We start from the raw sequence: 26,549 nt of genomic DNA, 5'->3' as shown, positions 1-26,549 counted from the left end.
TCAGTCTGGAGACTAAGGTGTGCCTGATTCAGGACCCTGTCTTCACAATTAGTTGCTATGTTTCAGAAAGCTGGATAATGCCTAAGGATGATAGAAGAAGGATTAATGCCATCGAGTTGTGGTGCTGGAGAAGAGTGTTGAATATACTATGGACTGCCAGGAGAACAAATAGGTCTGTTCTGGAGAGGGTGAAACCAGGCTGCTTCCTGCAGGTGAGGATTTTGAGGCTCTGTCTCACATACTCTGTGCACAAGGCTATGAGGGACCAGTCATTGGAGAGGGACATCATGCTTGGAAGGGTAAAGGAACAATGCAGGAGAGGAAGATCCCAGATGAGATGGACTGACTCAGTGACTGGAACAATGGGATTAGGTCTGTTGGAGACAATGAGATTGGCTCAGTTATAGGGCAGGTTTCAGAGTTGAGTTGCAGGTGACTGTATGGCACAAAACAACAATAGCAACTGTACTATACTCATGAAAGTATTTTCAACATAGAGATATCCTTTGCCAAACTTATATATACTTCTGGGTCATTTAAATTTTAAACTCCTTCTGTGACAAAGGGACAAAAACATGCTTAAAGCAGCTTACATGATCACTACAATCTCCTAACCCATTTAACATGATCTCGCTGTAATCGTCCTAGTAAGGGCACAGGTCTAATGTGGAATACAATATTTGGTAGATTTTCATGGGTAAATAATTATCCATGAAATAAATAATAATCATTAAGTACAGAGAAAAGTAAAACTAATTAAAAAATAACTCTGGACTCCAAATAAGCTGCTTTTTAATTAAACACCATGTCCATGGGGGGAGGAGAAAGAGATAAGCCAAAAGTTTCACCACAGTGATTATTAAGAAATGATAAAATAAAGATCGCATGTGGAATAGGATGTAATCTAATTTCAACCTCATTCTGCATTAATGGCTAATAAAACACACGATAGATAACTTTGCCAAGAAAATTAGGTGGAACAAGGGATTATTTTCTGGCACCATTCCATAATAGTAGCAAAGAGGTACCCTTCCAGCTCCAAAGTAATGTACAAATTAAAGCAAGGCATAAACAGAGATCATGAAACAGCACTCATGGATTACAAATGCTTTAGAATACTTGCTCAGGTGCTGTGGGAGAAAGCAGCACTAGAATTTGTAAAAATAACAAAAGGGCTTATGAAATGAGCAATAGTAATTGTATATAGTGTGCAACATTTAAAACACCATATATGGTGTGATCAAATTAAACAGTTACCCTAAAGCAAACATAAGAAAGTAAGTAGGGGGCAGAGAAACTAGATGACTGGAAACAGAATGACTAAAATGGAAACAATGAGAATGCTTACATATTGTCCAAAACCTAACAAACGCCACCAAACAATATGTACAGGAGTTTTTAAAAGCGGATCTAATTTGCTGTGTAAACATTCATCAGAAATATAATTACATATAGAAAAAGCGGGGGGGGGGGAACTACTGAAAGGCAGTTCAAAAAGCTATCTATAAAGCAGGATTTTCTACTTTCTTTCTGGTCTAAAAAATGTCATGTGGACACTATTAACCCAGTGACTCAGTCCCCATAGGAGAAGTCTAGATTTCTGCAGTAATTTCTTGGGAGGCAAGGATAAAGCAGTGCCTTATTTTTGCTTGTCAGTACTTACTGGTTTTCCACAATGTACTTCTACTGCTTCTATAATTATAAAAGGGTAGTTTCAAAATAGAAATTTTATGAAATGGGCATATGACAAATTTTTTGGTGACTTAATAAGGCATTCATTATCGTCTGTCATATAAAATTTATAAGAAATAGATATTGAAATGAGTAAGGGGAAAGTGGAGGTAGTTAAATAAAGGGTCTCAATGTTAATTATTTGACTTATAATGCTTTCATTTAATGAAGATACTTCCAATGCTTTCAATGTCATTTCACAAAAAAGATTGTGGATTATACATTTATATACTGCCTTGATTTTTTTATCACTGGAGGCTTAATAATATTTTCAGTTATTATTAAGGTATTAATATTTTAATACATCTTACATTATTTAATGTAATTACGTTAATAATATTCCTAGTTATTATTAACACAACAGCAATTATTATTAGATAGCACAGTAGAAAAGAGATTCTGTTAAATAAACTCACAAAGCATAAGAGATTCTAGACAGCACTGCATAATAACCAATTTGTTTCTTTTCTATCAGTAAGGTCAAGTTTAATGGTTTTCAGGATCAGCACTATATATGCAAATTAGATTCCTACAAAATAAGTAGCCATTTTAGAAGAGAAATACTCACCCTCTGACTGCTTGAAACTGAGGCAGTAAGCATATACATTACAGTCACTAAGAGGCTCAATTCAACCAAATAGGACCAGGAAACAATGACATGTCATTTCTTGAAAACTTCATGTTTAATTCATTAGGGTATAATATTTGAGAACTGTTTCCATTTAAATTTAAGGATGACCTTTGAAAAGTTCAATAATATTTTTTAATAAAAATTACTTAGCATATTTAATGAACTTATTTATAGGAAAATGAATTAGCATAGAGCTTGACATTGCTCCCACTTGTCCATGAGTTTGATAGAAGGTGGTGGCTTGTGTGCAGCTGCAGCTCTGGAAGCTATGTCACTGGTATGTCAGATACCAGCCTGATTAACAGTTGGCCAATTCTAGTGGAGCTTCCAGACTATGACAGACTAGGAAGGGAGACCCAATAATCAATTTCTACAATATTTAATAATGGAATATAGACTGTATAAAAGAAGAATCTTGGAAAACCAACTGTTATAAAACCAAAATGGAAAGTGTGGTTAATATCATAGGCACAGACAGCCATTTTCAAGGGAAAGATCCTAAGATTTATTATGCCAGGAAGGACACTGTAGAAGAAGATCAAGGAAGAATTCACCATAAAAAGCACAGATTTCAGAATCTCTCCTGAAGTAGAACACTGCCAGTGATAGGGTAATACTGAGAGGCTTAGAAGAAGACAGGTTAATAATATTCAAACAGGTAAACGTCAATAGTTATAGAAAGGCTTCAGGCCTTTTGTTCATAGGATCACTATGAGTTGTGCTTGACTTGTATGGAATCAACAACAACAACAAATAATGTTTGAATTCCATTCCACTAAAGCAATCAGTCCTTGGAGAAGGACATCATGCTCGGAAGGGTAGATGGACAGTGCAGGAGGGGAAGACCCCGGATGAGATGGATTGATACAGTAACTGGGGCAATGGGGGTTGGTGTGTCAGAATTAGTGAGTCTGGCTCAGGATAGGGAAGGTTCAGAGCTGCTGTACATAGGGTCGCTATAGGTCACAGGTGACTCAGTGGCACAAAACAACAATAACATACTATGAAAGGTTTGAAAGCAGGAGTGTCATCCACTTCCTAAACAACATGCCTCCAGAAACTCTATGAACTTTGATAAATGTCGATAGTTGTAGAGGGGCTTCAGGCCTTTTGTTTGTAGGGTCGGTATGAGTCGTGCTCGACTGAAAGGCAATCAACAACAATGCCAATGATGAAGAAATTTGGAGATGTTTACCAAATTTTCCAATCTGAGGCTGATTAAACATTTAAGATTAAGCAATTAAGATGCACTGAAAATGACTGATGATTAGAACGTGAGAGTTGGAAATAAAGAAAGCTGCAAACCCCACTGTTATCAAGTCAGTTCTGACTCACAGGAACTCCCATTCAGTCCCGAGGCAGGGAATCTTTCTGAGAGGAGATGGCTCATCTTTCAACACAGAGCAGAAAGTAAATTCGAACTGCCAAACTTGTAACTCACAACACAACACCTTACACCACCTAAGGGCTCCTCAAGAAGGATTAACAGTTGGGAAATATGGCCTTGGTGATGGTAATGACAACAGAAAAGGCATAAAATACTCCCCTCCCTGCCCACAGACCTTAGCTGAAGGCAGAGAATACTAGAAAGATGCTTACCTATGTTTTATCGATTAAAAAAAGGCATTCAACTGTGTGGATCATAACAAATTATGGAAAACACTGTAAAGAAAGGGACTTCTAGAAACTGTAATTATGCTCATGTGGAACATTTATATAAAGAGGCAATCATTAAAACCAAACATGAGGTTTAAAATCAAGAAATAAATGTGTCAAGGTTCTATCCTTTCACCCTGATTAGTCAATCCATACCGTGATTCTGATCCTTATCATAATCTGAGAAGATAGACTACACAAAAACAATATGGCTTCAGGATTGGTTGTTGTTATGTACCGCCAAGTCACCTGTGACTCATAGTGACCCTGAAGTCTGCCCTGTATTGTGTCGGTCTCACTTATTCCTACATACCAACCCCTACTGTCCCAGTCACTGTATCAATCCATCTCATCTGGGGTCTTCACCTCTTGTGCTCTCCCTCCACCCTTCCAACTATGACATTCTTCTCCAAGGATCAATCCATCCTGGTCACGTGCCCAAAGTTTGTAAGATGGAGCTTCAAAATCCTCACTTCCAAGGAGAAACGTGGTTTAACTCTTTCTAAAAGAGACTTATTTGTTTTCTTGGTGGTCCAAGGTATGTTTAAGACTCTTCTCCAGCACCACAACTCAAAAGTATCAATGCTTCTTCTATCTCCCTTAGACGTGATCCAGCTCTCTGATGCATAGCAAGTAATTGCCAAGACCATGGCCTGGATTAGATGCACCTTAGTTTCTAGACCAATATCATTGATTTTGGAAAGGTCCCTGACAGCACATTTACCTAATGTAATTTGTCTTCTGATTTCCTGACTGGTGGTGCCAAGAGAGTTGATTGTGGAGCTGAGCAAGTTGTAATTATTAACAACCTCAATCTCTTCTCCATCTATCATGGTGCTGCCAATTGGTCCAGTGGTAAGAATCTTTGTCTTCTTAATGTTGAGCTTCAATCCATAATCAAGTTCTGACTTCTGCAGCAAGCACTTCAGGCTCACCTCAGTTTCAGCAAGCAAGGTTGTGCCATCTGCATAATGTAGGTTGTTGATGAGTCTTCCTCCAATCCTGATGCCACATTCTTCCTCATAGAGTCCAGCCTCCAGAATGATCTTTTCTGCATATAGATTGAAAAGGTATGGTGACAGTACACATCTCTCAAGTACTCCCTTCCTGATTTTGAACCATGCATTGTCTCCCTACTCTATTCTGAGCACTGCATCCTGGTCCAAGTATAGGTTTCACATATGCACAAACTAAATGTTCTGGGATTCCCATTCTCCTCAAGGTTAACCACAATTTGTTGTGATCAACATGGTTAAATTTCTTTTTTTAGTCAATGAAACACAGATAGACATTCCTCTGGTACTCTCTGCTTTCTGCCAAGATCTACCTGACATTGGCGATAATGTTTCTAGTGCCATGGCCTCTTCTAAATACAGCTTGTATTTCTGGTAGTTCTCTGTCAATGTACTCTTCCAGTCATTTCTGGATAATCTTCAGCAGGATATTGCTTGTGAGTGACACAAATGATACTGTAGGATAATTTCCACAGTCTGTCAGGTCGTCTTTTTTTGTAATGGGAATAAATATGGATCTCTTCCAGTCAGTTGGCCAGCTGGTATAAAAGTAATTAAAATCCTGTGGTATGCATATGACACAATCTTTCTTGCTGAAAACACAGACGACTTCAAAAATTTACTGACAAATGCCAAAGCCTATTGGATTACACTTCAACACAGAATCTCCAAAAGACCTCTCAAATAAGCTAATAAGCAAACTAAAGATACGTGGAAGAAAGGCTAAAGTTGTCAAAGATTTTATTTTACTTAGATCCACAAACAATGCCTATGAGAATGAGAAATCAAATGACATTGGGTAAATCTTCTGCAAAGGGTTGTTTAATGTGCAAAAGAGCAAGAATGTCAGTTTAAGGATTAAGGTGTATTTGACATAAGACACATTCTGTGTTGTGTTGGTTTGGGTTTTATTTTTACTAAATCACCTTATATACACATGAAAGTTAATGTATAAAGAAGACTAAAGAAGAAAAGAATTATGTTGCTAGCCAATAATATTGTATATAACATGAAATGTCAGAAGAATGAACACATCTTTCTTGGGAGAGAAACAGCCTAAATGGTAATTAGAAGCAAAGACAGTGAGACTTAGTCTCATACACTTTAGACAGGAGGGACATGTTCCCAGAGGAGGACAATATGCTTGATAAAGAAGAGGGTAAGTGAAAATGAGAAAATCCTCATTCGGAGGGACTGACAGTGGAATGCTGGTGATATAGTGTGCTATGCGTTTCATGGCTAACCAGTGTTAGAATACCAGTTTGTTCCAGCAACAGTACTCTTGTAAAAATTTTTAGTCTTGGAAACCTGTGAGTTAGATAGACTTCAAAGTAGTGGATGTGTATAAATTATAACAGATAATGTGATTCACTAAAGGCAATCAATACAAAGCAGTTAATGCATCAAGCCCTGGTAGATAACTCTCAGAAAGCTTCCATCACTATACTTGTACCTTTCTGATGGCATGTATCACTTTTATTTTATATTTGGTGGTGGTTGTTATTATAAGCTGTCGCGACACTATGCACAACAGCTCTGAACCTTGCCCTGTCCTGAGCCAGTCTCACTGTCTTCAATACATCTACCCATTTACCCCAGTTACTGTGTCAATTATTCTCATCTGGGGTCTTTCTCTCCTGTGCTGTCCCTCCTCCCTTCCAAGCATAAAGCCCTCCTCCAAGGACTGGTCCCACCTGGCCACATGCCCAAAGTATTTGAGACAGAGTTTCAAAATCCTTGCCTCCAAGGAGTAACTTAGTTTTACCCTCTTCAGGACAGACATTTTAGTTTTCTTGGTGGTCCACAATATGTTCAGTAATCGTCTCCAGCACAACTCAAGAGAAATCAATTCTTCTTCTATATTCCTTAGTCATTGTCCAGCTCCCTAATGCAAATCAAGTAATTGTGAAGACCAAAGCCCGAGCCAGATGCTCCTTAGTCTCCAGACTGACAGTGTTGCTCTTCAGTACTCTGGAGAGGTCCCTGACATCAGATTTTCCCAGTGCAATTCATCTTCTAATTTCCTCACTGCTGATGTCAACAGTGCTGCTTGTAGAATAAAAGTAGTTTGTTTCTTCTCATTTCACTTTGACTGCCCAGTGTTTATCACAACTACAAAGTAAGGATCTTTGCAATCATGTCTGTGCCATTTTAAACGCCATAAGGATAAGGATTACACAATACGGCTCTTATAACAAGAATACCCAATAGTAAGGACCTAAGAAAAAATTTTGAGATAATTAACACAATAAGGGTTCTTCCACCGTATAATTTGAAAATTATTCAGTCCCTTTGATGGGTGAGTTTTTCAGACACTCACAAGTTTGCAGAACTTAATAACTAGTTTTCATTGACTTTATGATGCACATTTTCTCTCACATATGTTTTATAATTGATAATGTCTTAATGATCAGGTATTGTTTAATTGGCAGCATTATTTTGTTGAAGAAAGTAACGTTTTAATCATGGCTGGTATTTTAGAATCAATAAAATATAATATTTCTACTTTTATCTCAATATGCAAATGACAAAAACTCCAAATACTTACATCAATTAAATCAGAAAGGTCATGAATGTAATACTTGAAAACTGAGGCATTGGTTGCTTCAAGGGTTAGGAGATACTCATTCCGTGCCTTGATGGACTTTAGCTTATTTTCAGAATACTTTGCTTGTCTCTGGAAATGAAGAAGGTTCAGGCATTGGGAAAGAAAACAAAGCCATTTTAAAAACAAAGCAGAGAAACGTGTGATACACAAGTTTTTATTAATCTAAACAATTTATTCCACACATATAATTGGCCCTCCTCGTCTTTAGTGAAAAGTACACTTTGCGTCTGATTTAAACAATAAAACTGAAACCAGTTATAGGGAATAATAACAATGCAGTTGGGCTTCAGGCCCATTGACAACAAAATCTCTTTGTTAATATTCCAGTTCTCTACAATGTGTACTGAATTCTTGGCGGTCAACACTAAATGATGTCCAGCTGTTATTACAGGATTGTTTCTTAAACAGTTTTTATGCCGTTGGGAGGAAACGCATGAAACACAGAAATTTATAAGGTGTGCATATCAGTTCCTGCATGGATTTTCTTAGTATTGTCACCTCAAATAAGGATAGGATGTGACCTCACAATGATGACATTAATATATTTTTACTTACCTTTTCTTTCATTTTTTCAATTTTCTTGACGGAGCTTCTCCTCTGGTGTCTCTCTTCCAGTCTAATATGAAAGACAGGGTCACCAGATCTTCCAATTTGTTTTTCTTCTTGTTTCTCGGCCTCTTTCAGCTTACTCTCTGCACTAATGCTCTCTGCATGATACATATGGTATGTTTTCATCACCTGTGAAAAAGTTACCCAATTGTTAAAAGATGTCTGTAATTTAGAAAGTGAATGGGAGCCTTATATGACGTGTGTGGTAAAACTATTACTTTAAAACTGGCAGAGAAAAGCCAGATTGCCAATAGCACAGATGAATTATGTACTTCCACTTCCACATAAAACAAATAGGAATATGCTAATTCACGTGCCAGGAAGAGGCACTAATTGGACAGGCTTTGATGAAAAAGTGACTGATAGAGACTTATTCATGCTTTCAACATATTTGAAGAGTTTTCTTAAGCTTAAGCTTAAATGTGCTTCTCTAAAATCTCTACTGCAGTATTTATTTAAATAAATAATTTGTTCTTGGATAAATCTTAGCTTAACCTTGGAATTATAAAAAACCACAAGTAAGTATAAGCCTTACTGGAGGGGTTTTATTGGTCATACATTTACTTGTTAGGATACAAAATGTAGATAAATGGTTCACATATAGGCTTTGTGTGGTGGGGTTGGATTTTTCCCCCCTATTTTAGGTATTGGTACTTTCATTAACATCAACCAATTTCTTAACAAGAGCTAAAACACAAACAAAATAACTTTTACATATTTGGAGTATGACTAATGCTCTGTTATTACTTGGAAAAAAATTCATATGTATTAGTATATAGTTTTATCAGAAATGATAATTTATTTTTAAGTGTTGCTTAAACTACACAGAAACCTTTTTTTGTGATTTCAACAAAAGTTTACAGAAAAGTTGGATTTTTATTTACTCATTGTTGCACATTTTCCTCCCTATCCACCCCCCCCAGTTCACATTTTTTCTTTAAATATTTATTCATTGTTGCACAATTTCCTCCCTTACCTCCCCTCCCCCAGTTCACTTTGCTAAGGGCCTCTTCTCTTGACTGCTGTCATACAAATAATGCCTAATCATAATAGTTTCTTTTTAATAGTTCTTTCCTTCATCTGTTCCAATGTGGTGTTCAGTATATATCTTCTGTTTACTTAGTTTCTTCCAATCCCCTTGTCAATCCTGCTTTAGAACATGTAGATTTTTTTAAAAAAAATTTGCTATTTTTCTCAGTATGAAAATGTCAAAATCAAATAGAACTATTCTTAACTTTTTTACTATCTTGTCTGACATTTGACATTCATGGACTCAGTAAAATTCTGACTAGTTTGCATATCAAAGATGTATCTCTAGCTGTAATAAACGTTGAGGGACAAAAGGAGAGAAATGATGGCTGTGGTAGCTATGAGTAAGTGTCAGCGTGGCTTGACCATGATTCTTAGGCAGTTATGTAATGATATAATCTGGCAGTTACAGAATGATGCAGTCATCTTTCCAACTGTGATCTGCTGTGGTCATCCTCTACTTATTGATTTTTGCCTAACAATATGGTCTTAAGAACCAAGCATGTTAATTAGCAAGGAGTGAAAGCAATACAGAAAAAAAGACAGACATGAGACAAAGTCATCCAGACAAACCATCAGTAAGATTCTGGCATAAGACCTGCCAATGTTTTCCCTATAAATAAATATGAACATTCCCCTCCTTCACTTAAAATTATTTACATAATTTTGCTTTGGCAAAATTGAGACCAAACTACATTTATAACTTTTAATTTTTTTTCTCATCCTAAATTATCAGAACTTTTCTCCATATTACTAAATAGTTTGGTAAAACCTAATTTCATGAGCTTCAACTTTTTATATGATTGTGTTATAAATCATTTAACTAATTTCTTATTAGGGCATTTTTAGGATATTTCAAGTTTTCTTTATAAATAAAACCCTGTTAAAAATCATCTTTATTCCTTCTTGTTTTATAAAGGACATCTATGTGATCAAACAGAATGTAAAAATGACCAAAAAAATCATTAATATCATACACAAGCAAAATACTGTAGAAGGTCATTCAAAACTAGCTAGAACAGAATATAAGCAGAGGACTGCCAGAGGCTCAAGCTGGATTTAGAAGAGACCATGGTACTAGGGATATCACTGTTGATGGCAAATGGAGGGCCAAAACAAAGGATACTAGAACAATATCTATTTGTGCTTTATTGACTATGTAAAGGCATTTGACTGTGTGTATCATAACAAATTGTGGATAACATTGAGGAGACTGGGAATTTTAGAACACTTGGTTGTGCTCATACAAAACCTATACCTAAACTATTAAGTTTATTAAAATATGCTATTGTGAATGGAGCAAGGGAACACTACATGGTTTAAAATTTAAAAAAAGGAGTGCATCATGGCTGTATCCTTTCTCCATATTTATTAAAATGTATGTTGAGTAAATTATCTGAAAAGCTGGACTCTCTGAAGAAGAATGTGGCTTCAGGATTGGAAGAAAACTCATCAATAACCTTTGTTATGCAGATGATACAACCTTGCTTGCTGAAAGTGAGGAGGACTTGAAGCACTTGCTGCAGAAGGTTAAATACTTCAGCCTTCAATATGCATTGCATATCAATATCAAGAAAACAAAAATTCTCACCACTGGACTTGTGAACAACATCACGGTATGTGGAGAAAATATTGAAACTGCCAACAACTTTATTTGGATTCACAATCAATACACTTGGTGCTATCAGTCAGGAAAGCCAGAGAATTTTTGCACTGGGCAACAGAGACCTCTCAAATTATTGGGGAACGATGATGCCAGTTTGAGGACTACTCTGTGCCTTATTCAGGCCATGACCTTTTCAGTCACTTGCTATGCATCTGAGAGCTGGACAAGACATATGGATGACAGAAGAAGAATTAATGCCTTTAAGCTATGGTCTTGGAGAAGAGTGCTAAATATCTCATGGACTGTCAAAGAAAAAACAGATATGTCTTCGAGAAGGTGCAGCCAGAGTGCTCCTTGGAGGTAAAGATGATAAAGCTTCATCTTACATACTTTGGGCAGGCTTCTAGAAGAAACTATTCTTTGGGGAGGAACATCTTGCCTGCAAAGGTGGAGGCATGGAAAGACAGGAAGACACTCAACCCCATGGATGGATGCAGTGACTGCAGCAATGGGCCCAAGTGTCAGGGATTGTGAGCATGGCACAGGGCAGGGTTCTGACTGCCCAGTTGTTCATAGGATGACTATGAGTCGTACTCGATTAGATGGCACCTAACAACAACAACAACCACAACCATTTACTATATATCAAATTTAAGAATACATAAACAAAAAATTTTAATGTTTTCCATATGTAATATTTTTATATCCATCTATAATGGAGTTCTTATGGCAGAGTCTATAATGAACCCAAAGGTGTGCTGCTCCAGTGGTTCGAATCCATCAATGAGAGGATCAATGGTTCTATAAGAGGAAGATGGAAAGTATCATCTCATTTAAAATGAAAGTTTCAAAACCTGATGGAAGATTGCTTTAAGCGGGAACCAAATTGAGAGCAGACAGTGTTCTATCTATGCTGTTGTTTTTGTGTTCTGTCATGTCAGCCTGGACTCAAAGTGGACCCTCCAGTGGGTTTTCAGAGGCTATAAATCACACTGGGGGACACTTGCCCATCTTTTTGCTGCAGAGCAGCTGGTGGATTCCAACCACCTGCCTTCTGGTTGGCAGTCCAACTCCTTACCACGAGGCCACTAGCGCAACCTGATGAATCTATAATTTTATATCATTTTAGTTATACAATTTCTATGAAATGTTTTTAAATTTATGACATGTTTCCTAGAACAAATTTCTAGAAAGTCATAGGGTTAGGAAATATTCACATTTTTTTCAGGCTTTTGAAACTCAATTTACAGTGTGATGATTTGAGAAGCAAGGGAACCTATGTTGTTAACTCTCTAAGCTTTAGCTAATATTAGTGCTTAGCACATTTTTATCTCAAATAATTGATAAAAATGTATTTCTTAGGTACAGAAGAATTAAAGCCATAGACTTTCAGAGATCTTCTTGAAAATTTGTTTTCAAAAACAATTTTGGTTTGCTTTTATACACAGATCTACACATCTGTGCTAATTCGGAAATCTTTTTATCTTTTTTTTTTTTTTTAATCAATTACACTTTTCCTAGAAATAACATCCTTAAGAAGTGATGACTCCAGTGCAGCTGAGGTATCGAGGAAGAAACCAGAATTTAGCATCCAAGTTATGTGTGGCAACACAGTCTCATAAATCATATTCAGTTCTTACTCACAGACGGTAGATTTTACTACATTCCCAAATAGCCATCTGATATTCTGAGCCCATTTTATACTGAAGGCAATGTTATTTAGATTTTGAGGTTACTGTGTTCTGAAGGAGTGTGTTATTCTTGAAGAGTGGAACATGGGGTTAATGAGCACCTTTGCTTATTTTAATAAAAGTTTATGATTCCTTTCCTTAAGATGTGATCTAGCAAATCCTATTAAAGGCACTTCTGAACCAGAAGAGAGGCTGGAGTAAATGACAAAATAGCTGCAGCTTTTCCTGGGCTGTGTGTAATTGGAAAGTTGCGTATTTTCAGTAATTATCAAACCTTTACGTGGGAAGTTGGGTTGGTTACTCCAGTTTGAAAGAAAAACAAAATAGCATCAGGAAGCAGCTTGGCAGCTGGAGAATGAGAAGGGAGTCACCCTGCAGCTGGGCAAACAGCGAGGTCAATGAATCTACTACACACCTTGCGTTTCTAAGGCCTGGCTCTGTTTATATTCCCTGTCTGAGGCAAACCACAGACTATTTGGGTCCTGGTTGCAGTTACACCTTAAAATGAGAGAATGTAAAAACCCAAGTGTGCGCGTGCGCACACGCGCGCGCGCACACACACACACACACACACACACACACACTGCTTAGCTATGTGTACTCTTTTTTTTTTTCTAAGACAGAGAGGAAGAAAGGAAAACACATGATTCTCATCACATTTAGATGCAATGACAATGCAGACAACCTTGGGTATCTGAGAAACATTTCTTTTAAATACATTACAAAGAATAGACCTGAACTCCTAATTCTTGCTATCCTTGGATTCAAAGGCCAAGAGTAAAGAGATAACTTCCCAAACCAAAAAGCCTTTGTATAAGAGAAGGCACACGGAGCTGGCTGCCAGCATGGCGTTTCTCATTAACTAGGCAGTGATGAAAGAAAACATTTGAGTCTGACCTACCACTAGCACGAAAAGAGTATAAATATTATCTCATCACAATGTGTCTTAGCACAATAGCTGAGGATTTTCTACCCAGCACAGTGGTAATTCCCAGAACAGAAATTTCTTTGTTCAGCTTTCCACTTTGACCTAGGGTTTCCACTGTTCTCTAAAATGCTAACAGTTAGAATGAGTGAATTTCTAAAGTTGGGAAGAACAACACTAAAAGCTTTCTGAGCACTCTAATTGCAGATAATGACTGCCAGTACAAACTGCATTATTTAAAATGTTAGCTGTTGACAGAAGTTAAGTGTGTTTTATATTTAAAATAAAACAACATACAGTGCTCTGTTCTAAAGGGAAGCAAAGAAAAGCTTTTACTTATAAAAGAGTATTCTGAAAATAGTGAAAAGTAAATAACAACTTCTCCATAGGTTCAATGCAAACACAAGCCTTTGCATAACAAATATCATGATAGGCATATATCCATATACACCAACAACATACTTTCCTATTTTAATTTGTTTCTGTTCAATATTATGCATAAGTCTCCATTCAACTCACTTAGTTTCTTTTTCCTTCTATTTTCCCCCTTACTGTAGGAAAAATAAAGTCAAGTCAAAAGTGACTGCATTCATGAACTTCTTTCTATAGAACCTCTGTAGTAACTAGGGAGCTCTGGTGACCTAGTGGTAAGAAGCTGTGCTATAATCCCAAAGACATGCGGTTCAAATCCACTAGATGCTCCACAGGAAAAGGGTGAACAATCCCCTCCCATGTGATTTGTTGTTGTTAAGTACTACTGTTGAGTTGTAGATGACTCATAGCAACCATATGAACAAAAGACCTGAACCCTGCTGTATAACTATCATTTCTCTGAGTTTATATGTGATTTACTGCCTCTGAAAACCTGATGTAGGTTCAACTATGAGCCAGTTCTGACTTGATGACACACAATGCTAACAATAACTACTGCAAATACACTTCCCCACCCTGTCTTTGTTAGAGAGAGGCCTATGAGATGTTTCTGATACTAACCTTATACTTCATGTTAAAATAATTTAATACTTGGAATAAATCTCAATTCTTACATGTTAAGAAATCACTGTGTCTGAACCTAACATGTTTCAAGAGAAAATCAAGGGATTAAAACCATAGGTTCTGTTTTTTGAGTCTTGACTTAGAAATCAGGAGTAGAACTAACAGTTATTAAATAGGGGATGCTATTTATCATCACTGTTCACTTTATAAGGCTGTTATGGATGGCAAATTTTATTACCCTTTGTGTGTGTGTGTGTGTGTGTGTGAAGTCTTACAGAGTGCTTACAATATATATGTACACATATACGTTTATATGTGTATTCTTACAACATCACACATATAGATGTATGTGCCTTTTTATGTGTATAGGGAGCCCTGGTGGCTTAGGGGCAAGCAGCTCCACCACAATCCTGAAGGCACATGGTTCAAGGCCACCAGCTGCTTTTTGGGAGAAGAATGGGCAACCTTCCATGAAATTAACTGTCTCTGGAAACCTACCATTGGTCGGTCCCAACTCTATGGTATTTAACAATAACAAGAAGATATGACTACATGTTGTTGTTATGTGCCATCAAGTCGTTTGCGACTCATAGCCACCCTATGGAGAAGAGCCATAAACGCCGTTCTATCCTGTGCCAACCTCACTGTCTCAAACACATTCATTCCCACCACTCCACTCACAGAATTGATCCATCTCATGGAGGGTCTTCCTCTCGCACCGTCCCTCCACTCTCACAAACGTGAAGTCCCTCTCCAAGGACCAGTCCCTCCTTGCAACATGCACAAAGTATGTCAGACGAAGCTTTAGAATCCTTGACTCCAGGAAACATTCTGGCTTCACCCTCTCCAGGATAAACCAGTTTGTTCTCCTAGCAGTCCATGGTATATTCAACACTCTTCTCCAGCACCACAACTCAAAGGCATCAATTTTCTTTCTTTTTTTTTTTTTTTAATCCATTTTCTTTCTATCATCCCTATTCACTGTTCAACTCTCCGATGCATAGCACATAACTGCAAAGACTACAGCCTGGATCAGGAGCACCTTAGTCTCCAGCCTGACATCGTTGCACTTCAGTACTCTTGAGAGGTCCCTCACAGCTGACTTTCCCAATGAAATTTGTCTCCTGATTTCTTGGCTGCTGTTACCAAGAATGCTGACTGTGGAGCCAAGCAAACGGAAACTGTTAACTATATCAATCTCTTCACCATCCATACTGATGCTGCCAGTTGGCCCAGTGGTGAGAATCTTTGTTTTCTTGATACTGAGCTTCAATTCATATTGAAGATTGCAGTCCTTGACCTTCTGCAGCAAGCGCTTCAGGTCCTCCTCAGTTTCAGCAAGCAGGGTTGTGTCATCTGCATAACACAGGTTGTTTACGATTCTTCCACCAATCCTGATGCCACATTCCTCCTCGTACAGCCCAGTGTCTTGGATGATCTGTTCTGCATACAGATTGAAAAGGTATGGAGACAAAATACATCCCTGACAGACCCCTTTCTTGATTTTGAACCATCCAGGGTGTCCCTGCTCTGTTCTGACGACTGCCTCTTGGTTCAAGAATAGGTTTCGCATTAGCACAATCAAATGTTCTGGGATTCCCATTCTTCTCAGACTCAGCCACAGCTTGTTGTGATCCACACAGTCAAAAGCCTTTGCATAGTCAATGAAGCACAGATAGACATTCTTTTGGTATTCTCTGTTTTCTGCCAAGATCCATCTTATATTAGCTATAATATCCCTAGTACCACGACCTCTTCTAAATCCAGCCTGCACATCTGCACCTCTGTTGACATATTGTTCTAAACGTTTTTGGATAATTTTCAGCAGAATTTTGCTTGCATGTGATATTAATGATATTGTTCAATAATTTCCACACTCTGTTGGGTCACCTTTCTTTGGAATGGGAACAAATATCGATCTCTTCCAGTCGGTTGGCCAGCTGGCTGTCCTCCAGATTTCCTGGTACAACCTAGTGAGCACATCCAGGGCAGCATCTGTTTGTTGAAATAAATCAACTGGTATGCAGTCAACTCCTGGAGCCTTGTTTTTTTGCCAATTCCTTCATAGTAACTTGAACTTCCTCCTTCATTACCACAGGTTCTTGCTCATCTACTATTTCATGAAATTTCTCTGTGTCAGCCAATTCCTTCTGATACAGTGACTCTGTGTACTCCTTCCATCTTCTTTTTATACATCCTGGATCATTCAACATTCTACCCAAACTATCCTTAAGTATTGCCACCCATGGCTTGAATTTATAGATGTTGTTGTTATGTGCCGTCAAGTTGCTTGAGACTCATAGCGCCCCTATGTACAACAGCCTTAAAATCTGCTCTGTCCTGTGCCAATTGCACTGTCTCTGACACTCCTATCGCGATTATCCCAGTCACTGAATCAACCCACCTCATAGAGGGCCTTCCCCTCCTGCGCTGTCCCTCTACCTTCCCAAGCATGATGTCCTTCTCCAAGGACTGGTCTCTCCTCACAACATGTCCAAAGAATTTATAGATACAATAAATATTTTATAATGTTTTTTTAATGCTAAACTTTAAAAATATGCTGTGCTGTTGTTATGTACTGTTGAGTGGGAACCAACTCCTAGTTGACCAATCAGTGGGTTTTAAGAAGTTGCAAATGACAATCCAGTGGGTTTTCAAAGGCTTTAAATCACAGGGGACGAGACTGCCCATCTTTCTCTTACAGAGGAAATGGGCAATCTTAACTGTCAGCCTTTGGGTTGGTAGCACAAGCCTTTACCCACTAGGTCACTAGAGCTTTCTATTTAAAATAGAGCAACTTATTTAATTCTAAGAAAATTTTCTATTTTCCTAATTATAAAGGACAGAAAACTTGGGCATAGATTAAAAATGTGGTTCCTGTATTCTAAGAGATTAACACTGGACATCAAAATCCCTGGAAATACTGACAGAAAGTAAATTAGAGGTTACCAGGTGACAGAAGAAATGAGGAGTTTCTGTTTAATGAATTTTTGTATGGTGTGATGAAAAAGCTTTGGAAATAATGATAAAGGCTATGGAACACTGTGAAAGTGGCTACTCATGACACTGAATTGTGTACTTGCAAATACCTCAACCAGATTCTATGTTAGATGTATTTTACTCCAATTAAAAGGAAAGGTTCTGATAGGTACAGACCACATTTGAGTAGGAAGCGTGATATCAGCAAAGGTGTAGTGGGTGAAAAGGACCCGGGTGTAACGGGAAGGAGTCGACCAAAACACCAACCAGAAAAGAAAGTACTTACAAAGTGAACAGCTGGGTAATTCATCTGTAGAATAGGAATGGGTAAGTTGTTATTTACTGTTAGGTGCCAGTGCATCGACTGTAACTCATAACAACCTACAAACAGCAAATCAGAACCTTGCTCTTTCCTGTGCCACCCTCAAGGTCTCCTTCAAACTCACTGTTGTAAATACTGGGCCAATCAATCCCATTAAAAGACGTCTTCTCTTTCACGGACTCTATATTTCCTAAATTTTTTTAAAAACTTTTTCCAAGGACAGCCCCCGCCTCCACCCCAGCATGTCCAAATTATTTGAGATCAAGTTTCACCATCCTTGTCCCCAAAGAGTGCCCTGGTTACACTTCCTCTAAGACAGATTCCCCCAGCCCCAGCCCACAGTGTAGTCAATATTCCTCACCAATACCACAATTCAAAAACATCAATTCTTCACTGGTGTTTTAACTTTGCAACACCATGGCTTGTGCGAGTTGCACCTTAGTCTTTAAAGTGACATATCTGTTCTTTACCATTTTGGCGAGGTCTCTGACAGCAGACTTCCCCAGTGCTACACATCTTGTGATTTCTTGACTGCTGTAACACTAAGGGTGGTTGGCGTGTTGTTGTTAGGTGTTGAACCATGTCCTATCCTGTGCCATCCTCATCATCTCTGACACACTTGAGCCCATTTACTGCAGTCACTGTGTCCACCCATCTTGTTGAGGGTAAAGAGGTTAAATACGTAGTTCCTATCTTCAATAAAGCTTAATTTTGAACCTTTAAGAAATGTTAAGTGCCACACTAATGAAACTACTGGGTCAAGCCACAGCCTAGGAAGCTCACTTTTCTTATTTCCCAGAAGCCATCAGTCATGTTTCAAGGAAACCAGGCTCCCCTACGCTGAAGACTGCATGGAGCCTGGCTCATCCAGAGGCTTGTAGGCTCGGTTTCTCCTTCCAGCTATTGCGTCTGCTTGGCCAACCCACATCTTTGGAAATTTACCCCATTAAAGAGCAACACTGAATGCCAGAAACTTTGCATCTGCAATCTTAAGTCCTCTTGGTCTTTTAATACAACACTGAGCCAATCTTGATGAAAAATATAAAACTTGGGCCAGCAGAATTGGATTTGTGCTACAGTGTCATCATTTATTAATTGGGCATGTTTGTTAAAACTTTTTTTACTGGGTGGGCCGCTGCACGGAGCTACAGGCCATAGAGCAGACAGACCGAATGACTGAATCCACTGGAGGCAAGCAAGATGGCGCAGACTCAGGGCACCAAGAGGAAAGTCTGTTATTACTACGATGGGGATGTTGGAAATTACTATTATGGACAAGGTCATCTAATGAAGCCCCACCGGATCCACATGACTCAGAATTTGTTGCTTAACTATCGTCTCTACAGAAAGATGGAAATCTATCGCCCTCATAAAGCCAATGCTGAGGAGATGACCAAGTACCACAGTGAAGACTACATTAAATTCTTGCGTTCCATCCACCCAGAAAATATGTCCGAGTATAGCAAGCAGATGCAGAGATTCAATGTTGGTGAGGACTGCCCGGTATTTGATGGCCTGTTTGAGTTCTGTCAGTTATCTGCTGGTGGCTCCACTGCAAGTGCTGTAAAACCTAATAAGCAAAAGACAGACATCACTGTGAATTGGGCTGGGGGCCTTCACCATGCAAAGAAGTCTGAAGCATCTGGCTTCTGTTACATCAATGATATCATCTTGGCCATCCTGGAACTGCTAAAGTATCACCAGAGAGTGCTGTATATTGACATTGATATTCACCAGGGTGATGGCGTGGAAGAGGTCTTCTATACCACAGACCAGGTCATGACTGTGTCCTTTCATAAGTATGGAGAGTGCTTCCCAGGAACAGGGGACCTACGGGATATTGGTGCTGGCAAAGGCAAGTACTATGCCGTTAACTACCCGCTCCGAGATGGGATTGATGATGAGTCCTGTGAGGCCATTTTCAGGCCGGTCATATCCAAAGTAATGGAGATGTTCCAACCTAGTGCAGTCATCCTACAGTGTGGCTCAGACTCCCTCTCGGGGGATCGATTAGGTTGTTTCAATTTGACCATCAAAGGGCATGCCAAGTGTGTGGAATTCGTGAGAAATTTCAATCTGCTGACGCTGATCCTGGGAGGAGGTGGCTATACCATTCATAATGTTGCTCGATGCTGGACATACGAAACAGCTGTGGTCCTGAGCACAAATATTCCTAATGAGCTTCCATACAATGACTATTTTGAGTACTTTGGACCAGATTTTAAACTTCACATCAGTCCTTCCAATATGACCAACCAGACACAAATGAGTATTTGGAGAAGATCAAACAAAGACTATTTGAGAACCTCATGCACCTGGAGTTCAAATGCAGGCAATTCCTGAGGATGCCATCCCAGAGAAAAGTGGTGATGAGGATGAAGACGAGCCTGGTAAACGCATCTCAACCTGTTCCTCTGACAAATGAACTGCCTGTGAAGAAGAGTTCTCTGACTCTGATGAGGAGGGAAAAGGTGGACGCAAGAACTCTTCTAACTTTAACAAAGCCAAGAGAGTCAAAATAGACGATGAAAAAGAGAAAGACCCAGAAGAAAAGAAAGAAGTCACAGAAGAGGAGAAAACCAAGGAGGAGAAGCCTGAAGCCAAAGGGGTCAAGGAGGAGGTCAAGTAACCAGAGCAGACCTCACTAGTTCTGGCTTCTTGCAAAGTTCCCCACGTTTCTCCCCAACCCCTCAAGAGTTTATATTTTCTATTTCTCTGTGTATTTATATAAAAGTATATTAAATATAAATATCCCCAGGGACTAGACCAGAACAAGGTCCCTGAGCCCAGCCTAGGGCAGCTCTGCTAAACAAGACACAGGACAGAATCCAGAGTACCTGCTTCCTTTTGGAAAGGTACCTTTATAAAGGTACATCCTAGGATGGGGGTGCTGGGCCCTCAGGGATTCATAGTTCTTACTTTCTCATACCTCCCATTATTGCAGCCTAACCCCAGTGAGCCAAGGAACTCACTACCTGCCCCCTATTCTACCCCAGTTCTGCAGGTGGAGTTTGATAGTCTAGTTTCCTTTTTTCAGATACTATTTTCATGTTTGTGGGAATCTTTGTAATAAAATGGTACATTTCTTAAAAAAAAAAAAAAAAAGAAAACCAAAACTTTTTAAAATTAATTTTAATGAAAGTTTACAAATTTAGGATTTCCATTCATTCATTACTGCACCCACACCTTCCCCCCAATTCGCTCTTCTCTTTGACAAGAAGAACAAAAAATTCTTTCATTGTTATACAATCCCTCCCCCAAGTCCACTCCACTGTGCAGCCTTCACTCTGGACTTCTGTCATGACAATAATACCTAATCTTATATCCCTTTTAAACAGCTCTCTCCCTCATCTGTTTCAATGCAGTATACATTATTTATCCCCTCTTTCTCAGTCTGTTAAAACTTCTTTAAGCCTCAGTTTTCTTAGGTAAAATAGTGATGAAACTATGTTGTTGTTAGTTGTTGTGAAGTTCGTTCCAACTCATGGCAATACCTAGACCAAAAAGTAACTGAATGGAGCAAAGGAACAGTGTATTATTTTAAATCAGAAAAGGTGTGCATTGGGGTTATATTCTTTCTTCATACCTATTCAATCTGTATGCTAAGCAAATAATTTGAGAAGCTCTCCTTTATGAAGAAGAATTTGGGGCCAGGATTGGAAGAAGAGTCATCTACAACATATGCTATGGAAATGACACAATCTTGTTTGCTGCAAGTAAGAAGGACATAAAACACTTGCTGCAGAAGATCAAAGACTACAGCCTTCAATATGGACTGCATCTCACTGTCAAGAGACAAAAATCCTTCCCACTGGACAGGAAAGCAACGGAGAAAAGAATGAAGTTGTCAATGATTTCATCTTACTTGTATTCACAATAAACACCATTTGCACCAGCAGTCAGATGATCAGATGTATTTAATTGGGCAAGTGTGCTGTCAGGGACCTCTCCAAATGACTGAGGAGCTAAGATGTTAATGTGAAGCAAAGATATGCCTGATTCTGGCCATGGTCTTTTCAATCACTTGGTATACTTCTGAAAACTGGACAATGAATAAAGATGACAGAAAAAGAATCGGTATCTTTGAACTGTGGTATTGGAGAGAAGTACTGAATATTCCATGGCCTGCCAGAAGAATAAACAGACATAGAGGAGATAAAACCAGAAAGCTCCTTGGAGGCAAGGATTACAAAGCTTCATCTCACATGCTTTGAGCATGTTGCTGCGATAGGCTATTCCATAGGAAAGGGCTTATAAAGTAGAAAGTTGAGCAAAAATGAGGAAGCCACTTGATGAGATGAACTGACATAGTGACTTCAGAAATGGGCTCAACTGTGTCAGACATGATTAGGATGGCACAGGACAGAACAGGGTTCAGATCTGTTGTTCATAGGGTTGCTGCTATGAATTGTACTAAGTTTGATAACACCTAACACAACAAAACCATGGTAACTCCATGTGCAATGGAACAAAACATTGCCTGTTCCATGCCATCTTTGCAGTTCATGGTCTATTTGAGTTCATCATCATAGCTGTGTGGCTCTCTGACATAGGGGAATCATCTTCCCACACTATATTGCTACTCATAAAGTTTTCTAAGGTTTATTTTAGAAAACTTTTCTTCTTACCTTAGAAACTGTGCTGTAATTGGGTTTACCAAAGTGACTGTGGTTACATTACAGCAATATGTAACCCACTACAGAATAAAAAAATGGACAGGTAAGTGGTAGGACTAAATGATGTGATGAACATATAGCACCTAACAGATTAAATAGTTCTAATTTTTGACAGCTTCTAAGGTCTGAAAGACATGCAGTTGGAATCCACTCGTTGTTCTACAGAAGGATGGCCCATTTCCCCCTGTGCGATTTGCTGCCTCTGAAAACCTGCTGGAGGATCAGCTGTGAGTTGGTTCCAACTTGACAGCTCCCAACAAGATACAAGGTCTGATGTAAAAATTTGAATCTGACTTCAAATCCAGGCTTTATTCAAAGAGGTGCAGGCCACTACTTCTTCTCACAGACAAAATAGCTGGGAAATTGTGGTAGAATAAAGAGACCTTCCCTCTTGATGAGGCCCAGGCTTGGTAAAACCTCTTTAAAGCTAATATAATATGCCTGTGAGAAATGCCCAGGAGTTAGCTACACACACCTGCCCTTCACCTAGCACACATCTTGAATCCATACTTGGAGAAGGCTTCAAATTCATCTTAAAGGGAGCATTTTATAATTGGTGTCCTTCATTGTGTACTGGCAAGTACCGTCAAATCAGGTAGAAACTAGCCCAGATTCAAGAAGGTTATATATATTGATCTTCACTTTGTCATTCCTCAAACAGTAATAATCCAGGCACTGTGCTAGGCATTGAGACAGAAAATGAAAGGTATTCACTCTACCTACTGGTGGAAGACACACAAGCAAGCCTAATGTAAGTGTAATAAATTGAAAACACAGATGTGTGGAGGTGAAGGTGTTGTAAACTTCAGGGCAGGGTCAATGTCAGGTGGAGAAAGTTCCTGGGCTTCATTTCTAATGAATTTATATTAAAAACAAGAGGCTCATGAGAGAGGAAAGGACGGAGAGTATTTTTTATCTATTCACAGAATTCAAGGAACGAGAAGGCAACCTTCTATGCTGATGTTTCTTGCTGATAAAATAGATTCGTCTTTCTCTTGGTCCCCTACCACGTTGCCAATTTTTCAGATACTGAGTTATAAAAGCTGTGACAATGATGAACTTTTGCAACCCCACCTCCTCTTCCTGGTTCTTCACAGAAAAGTGACATTTATGTAACTTAATTATATCTGAAAAATTACAGTTAGAAAAGATCTCATTTTGATAAGTGGTAGGCTGGTGGTTCACAACACCAATTTATAGATAGACTGCTTGGGTTCAAGTTCTGCTGCTGAATTTACAAGCTGTATGATCCTGGGCAAATAATTTAACCTTTGTACCTCGATTTTTTCACTGGAAAATCAGAATACTGGTAATATATACTGCATAGAGTTGTTGCTGTTCTTGCTGTGTGACACTGAGTCAGACCGACCCACAGCTGATCCTCCAGTGAGTTTTCAGAAGCAGTAAACCTCATGGGAGGAGATCGTTCATTCTTCTCCCACGGTGCAGCTGGTGGATTTGTACCACATGCCTTTGGGATTGCAGTGAAGCTTCTGAACACTAGGCCACCAGAGCTTCCTACTGCAAAGAGTAGGTGGTGGGTGGACTGACTGCATCAACTCATATAAAAAGCACAGAGAAAAGGAGTCTTCATCTATTAAGTGCATAAAAGTTAACTCAGCAACAGAAAGATCTCTATTAGGTCCATACTGCATTTTGTAGGATACCTTGATTCAGAACCGACCCATAGCTGACCCTCTAGCAGGTTTTCAGAGGCAGTTAATCATACAGGGGGAGACTGCTCATCCTTCTCCCGCAAACAGCTGGTGGATTTGAACTGTGTTCCTTCAGAAGTGCAACTGCAGCTTCTTGCCACTAGCCACCAGAGCTCCCTACATTGCATACTGAGAACAAATATGTTTCTAAGCTATCATCGAACAATTTCCTTTATTAAGGAGAACTTGGAAAGATTATAGTTTCTAACAAGTAAAATGGAGAGAGACAAGCAATATTCTATACGTTAGCTGGGCTGACAGGCACCATGAGCTTGAACGTGACCGTGATTGTTGAGGATGGTGCAGTAAAGGGTAAAGTTCACATCTTTAGTTCATGAGGTTGCTTTAAGTCATAATTGACTCGATAGCACCTAATCATCTTACAACGGCAACAATGAAATTTACATATATTTAAATACATAGCAAGTTTCTTGGTAATGAGTAAATGGACCAATACAAGTGATTAAAGAGCATGAAACCCTGACTTTATAAGTAGCTTAGCACAGAATACTTGAGTTACATCATGGCTCCACGAAATGAAATCAGCCCAGCTGTCTGAATTTATCATCAATTGTATTCTAATCCAAACAATTGCTCTGAACAAACAGCATTGTTTGGGATGGTGGACTCTGCTGGGTAAGGACGGCCAACCAACCAAACGGCAAGGCAACAGAGAGGCCAAGAAGGACAAAACAAAATCAGAGCATGCAAAGAGAGGAAATATGGCTAATGAAAGTGACAAAAAGAATTCTGTTCATTGAAATGCTAAAGAGTTTGTTGAGTAATTACAAAGAGTAGCATTTTAAATGGGAAGCGCTTGAAAAGAATTCCCTTTGATGGAAAGATTTTTTAAAGATCTTCAAAACAATAAACATGGACTGGTGCTACTTTTGCTGTAAAATAGCCTTTGTTCAGCTTGGTATTAGCCTCATCTCTTAACATTAGGGATGATAACATGAGGTCTCCCTGCTGAACCAAAATTAAGGGGATACACAAATCAAACTGTATCCCTCAAACAATTTGAAAAATGGGAACTGAAGAACAATGCCCAAAATAAAGGCATGATCATAGAAGAAAAATTCAATTATGTAACTTCTGGGTGCAGAACACCCTTTTCAAGAGAATCTTAACATGTCCTTAAAGGAGAAGATCTGGTGAAAGTGGGGAAGCTCAAAGGACGTAATATGAAATGGCACTCACAGTTGTTTTTAAGTGCCATCGACTCGCAGAAATACGGGGTGGAAAAAGCCTTTCCTAGTTTTGTATTCTGCTGGATTTACTGCCTTATTCCTTATCTTTGGGAGTCAGAGTGAATGCTTCTGAACTGCAAGGAGCTTCACATTTAACATATCAGAGGGTATATTACTTCAGTCCCTGAATGGTACAAATCATTAATGCCCTTAGCTCCTAACAATAAGTCTGGATGTTTGAATCTACCTCCAGATACAATGGAAGCAAAGCAGGGCAATAACTTCTGAGAAATTGGCTAGTGAAGACCTCTTGGAGCACAGTCCTGCTCTGGACAGTGTTAGCACCAATTCAGACTGACTCTGAGGCAACTGACTGAGCACTCCACAAGTCCATGCACCAACTGTGTGACCTGGACCAAGGCATCATTCACATTCACTGTCCCACAGCTCTCTTATCTACAACGGATGGGTGGGCCATGTGATGTCTGAAGTGGTTTTCAGCTCTAACATTCTGAGTCCATGATTCCCTGGCATTAAACTTATTAACAATGGAAGTGTCTAAACATTTGTTGTTGTTGGAATGATATAAAACACAGAAAGTTTAGTGGCATAGTTTGTAGGGATAGTTAGGCTGCTAACACAGGCTTAGTGGTTTGATTCCACCCCAACGGCCCTGAAGAGGAAAGATGGGCAGTCTGGTCTTGTGGCAAGTTAGAGCTTTAGAAGCCTAATGGAGGATGGTCAGGAGTCAAAACTGACTGGATAGCAGTAAGTGAGTGAGTTACACAAGATGTAGTATCTCTTGTGGGGTGTGTGTGGTGTTTATTTTCTTCACTGTCAAGGTAGATAGTTGATGACTTTTAACCAAAAGGAAAAGTGTAACAACAAATTATACTAATTATCTCCTTTTGCTTCTTCTGTTGCTTCAAACAGCAAGCAATAAACAAGTGAGATTCCTCCTATAATTCTCCATGGGCTAAAAGGCCATCATTCATCTGCTTGGCTATACAGAAAACATCCACAAATGAACAAATGTCCCTATAGTCTATCCATACCCTGTTATATATTGATGAGCTTTATACAAGGATATCTATTACTCTAGTGACTTTAATTAGCTCCTGAACAGATTATTGATCAATCATCAAGTGCTCATTAAGGAGGAAAAACGCAGG

The 26,549-nt window shown here is 38.9% G+C and overlaps 1 protein-coding gene and 1 pseudogene across 1 annotated transcript in view; one reads left to right on the top strand and one right to left on the bottom strand.

Moving 5' to 3' along the window:
- Positions 1–26,549, bottom strand: part of SRGAP1 (SLIT-ROBO Rho GTPase activating protein 1) — a 399,631-nt gene that overhangs the window by 90,185 nt on the left and 282,897 nt on the right. The window contains exons 5-6 of the mRNA XM_006886050.1: positions 8,195–8,377; positions 7,580–7,708 (exon numbers count right to left, since the gene is read on the bottom strand). Of these exons, the coding sequence (XP_006886112.1) occupies positions 7,580–7,708; positions 8,195–8,377 (312 nt within the window). The remainder of the gene's footprint in view (positions 1–7,579; positions 7,709–8,194; positions 8,378–26,549) is intronic.
- LOC102858333 lies at positions 18,997–20,425 on the top strand (annotated as a pseudogene).

Source organism: Elephantulus edwardii, unplaced genomic scaffold, assembly GCF_000299155.1.
Source record: "Elephantulus edwardii isolate Elephantulus edwardi_28Jun2011 unplaced genomic scaffold, EleEdw1.0 scaffold00047, whole genome shotgun sequence".
NCBI lineage: Eukaryota > Metazoa > Chordata > Mammalia > Macroscelidea > Macroscelididae > Elephantulus > Elephantulus edwardii.
The sequence above is the reverse complement of the archived record's forward strand: the minus strand, read 5'-3'. Positions and strand labels throughout refer to the sequence as shown.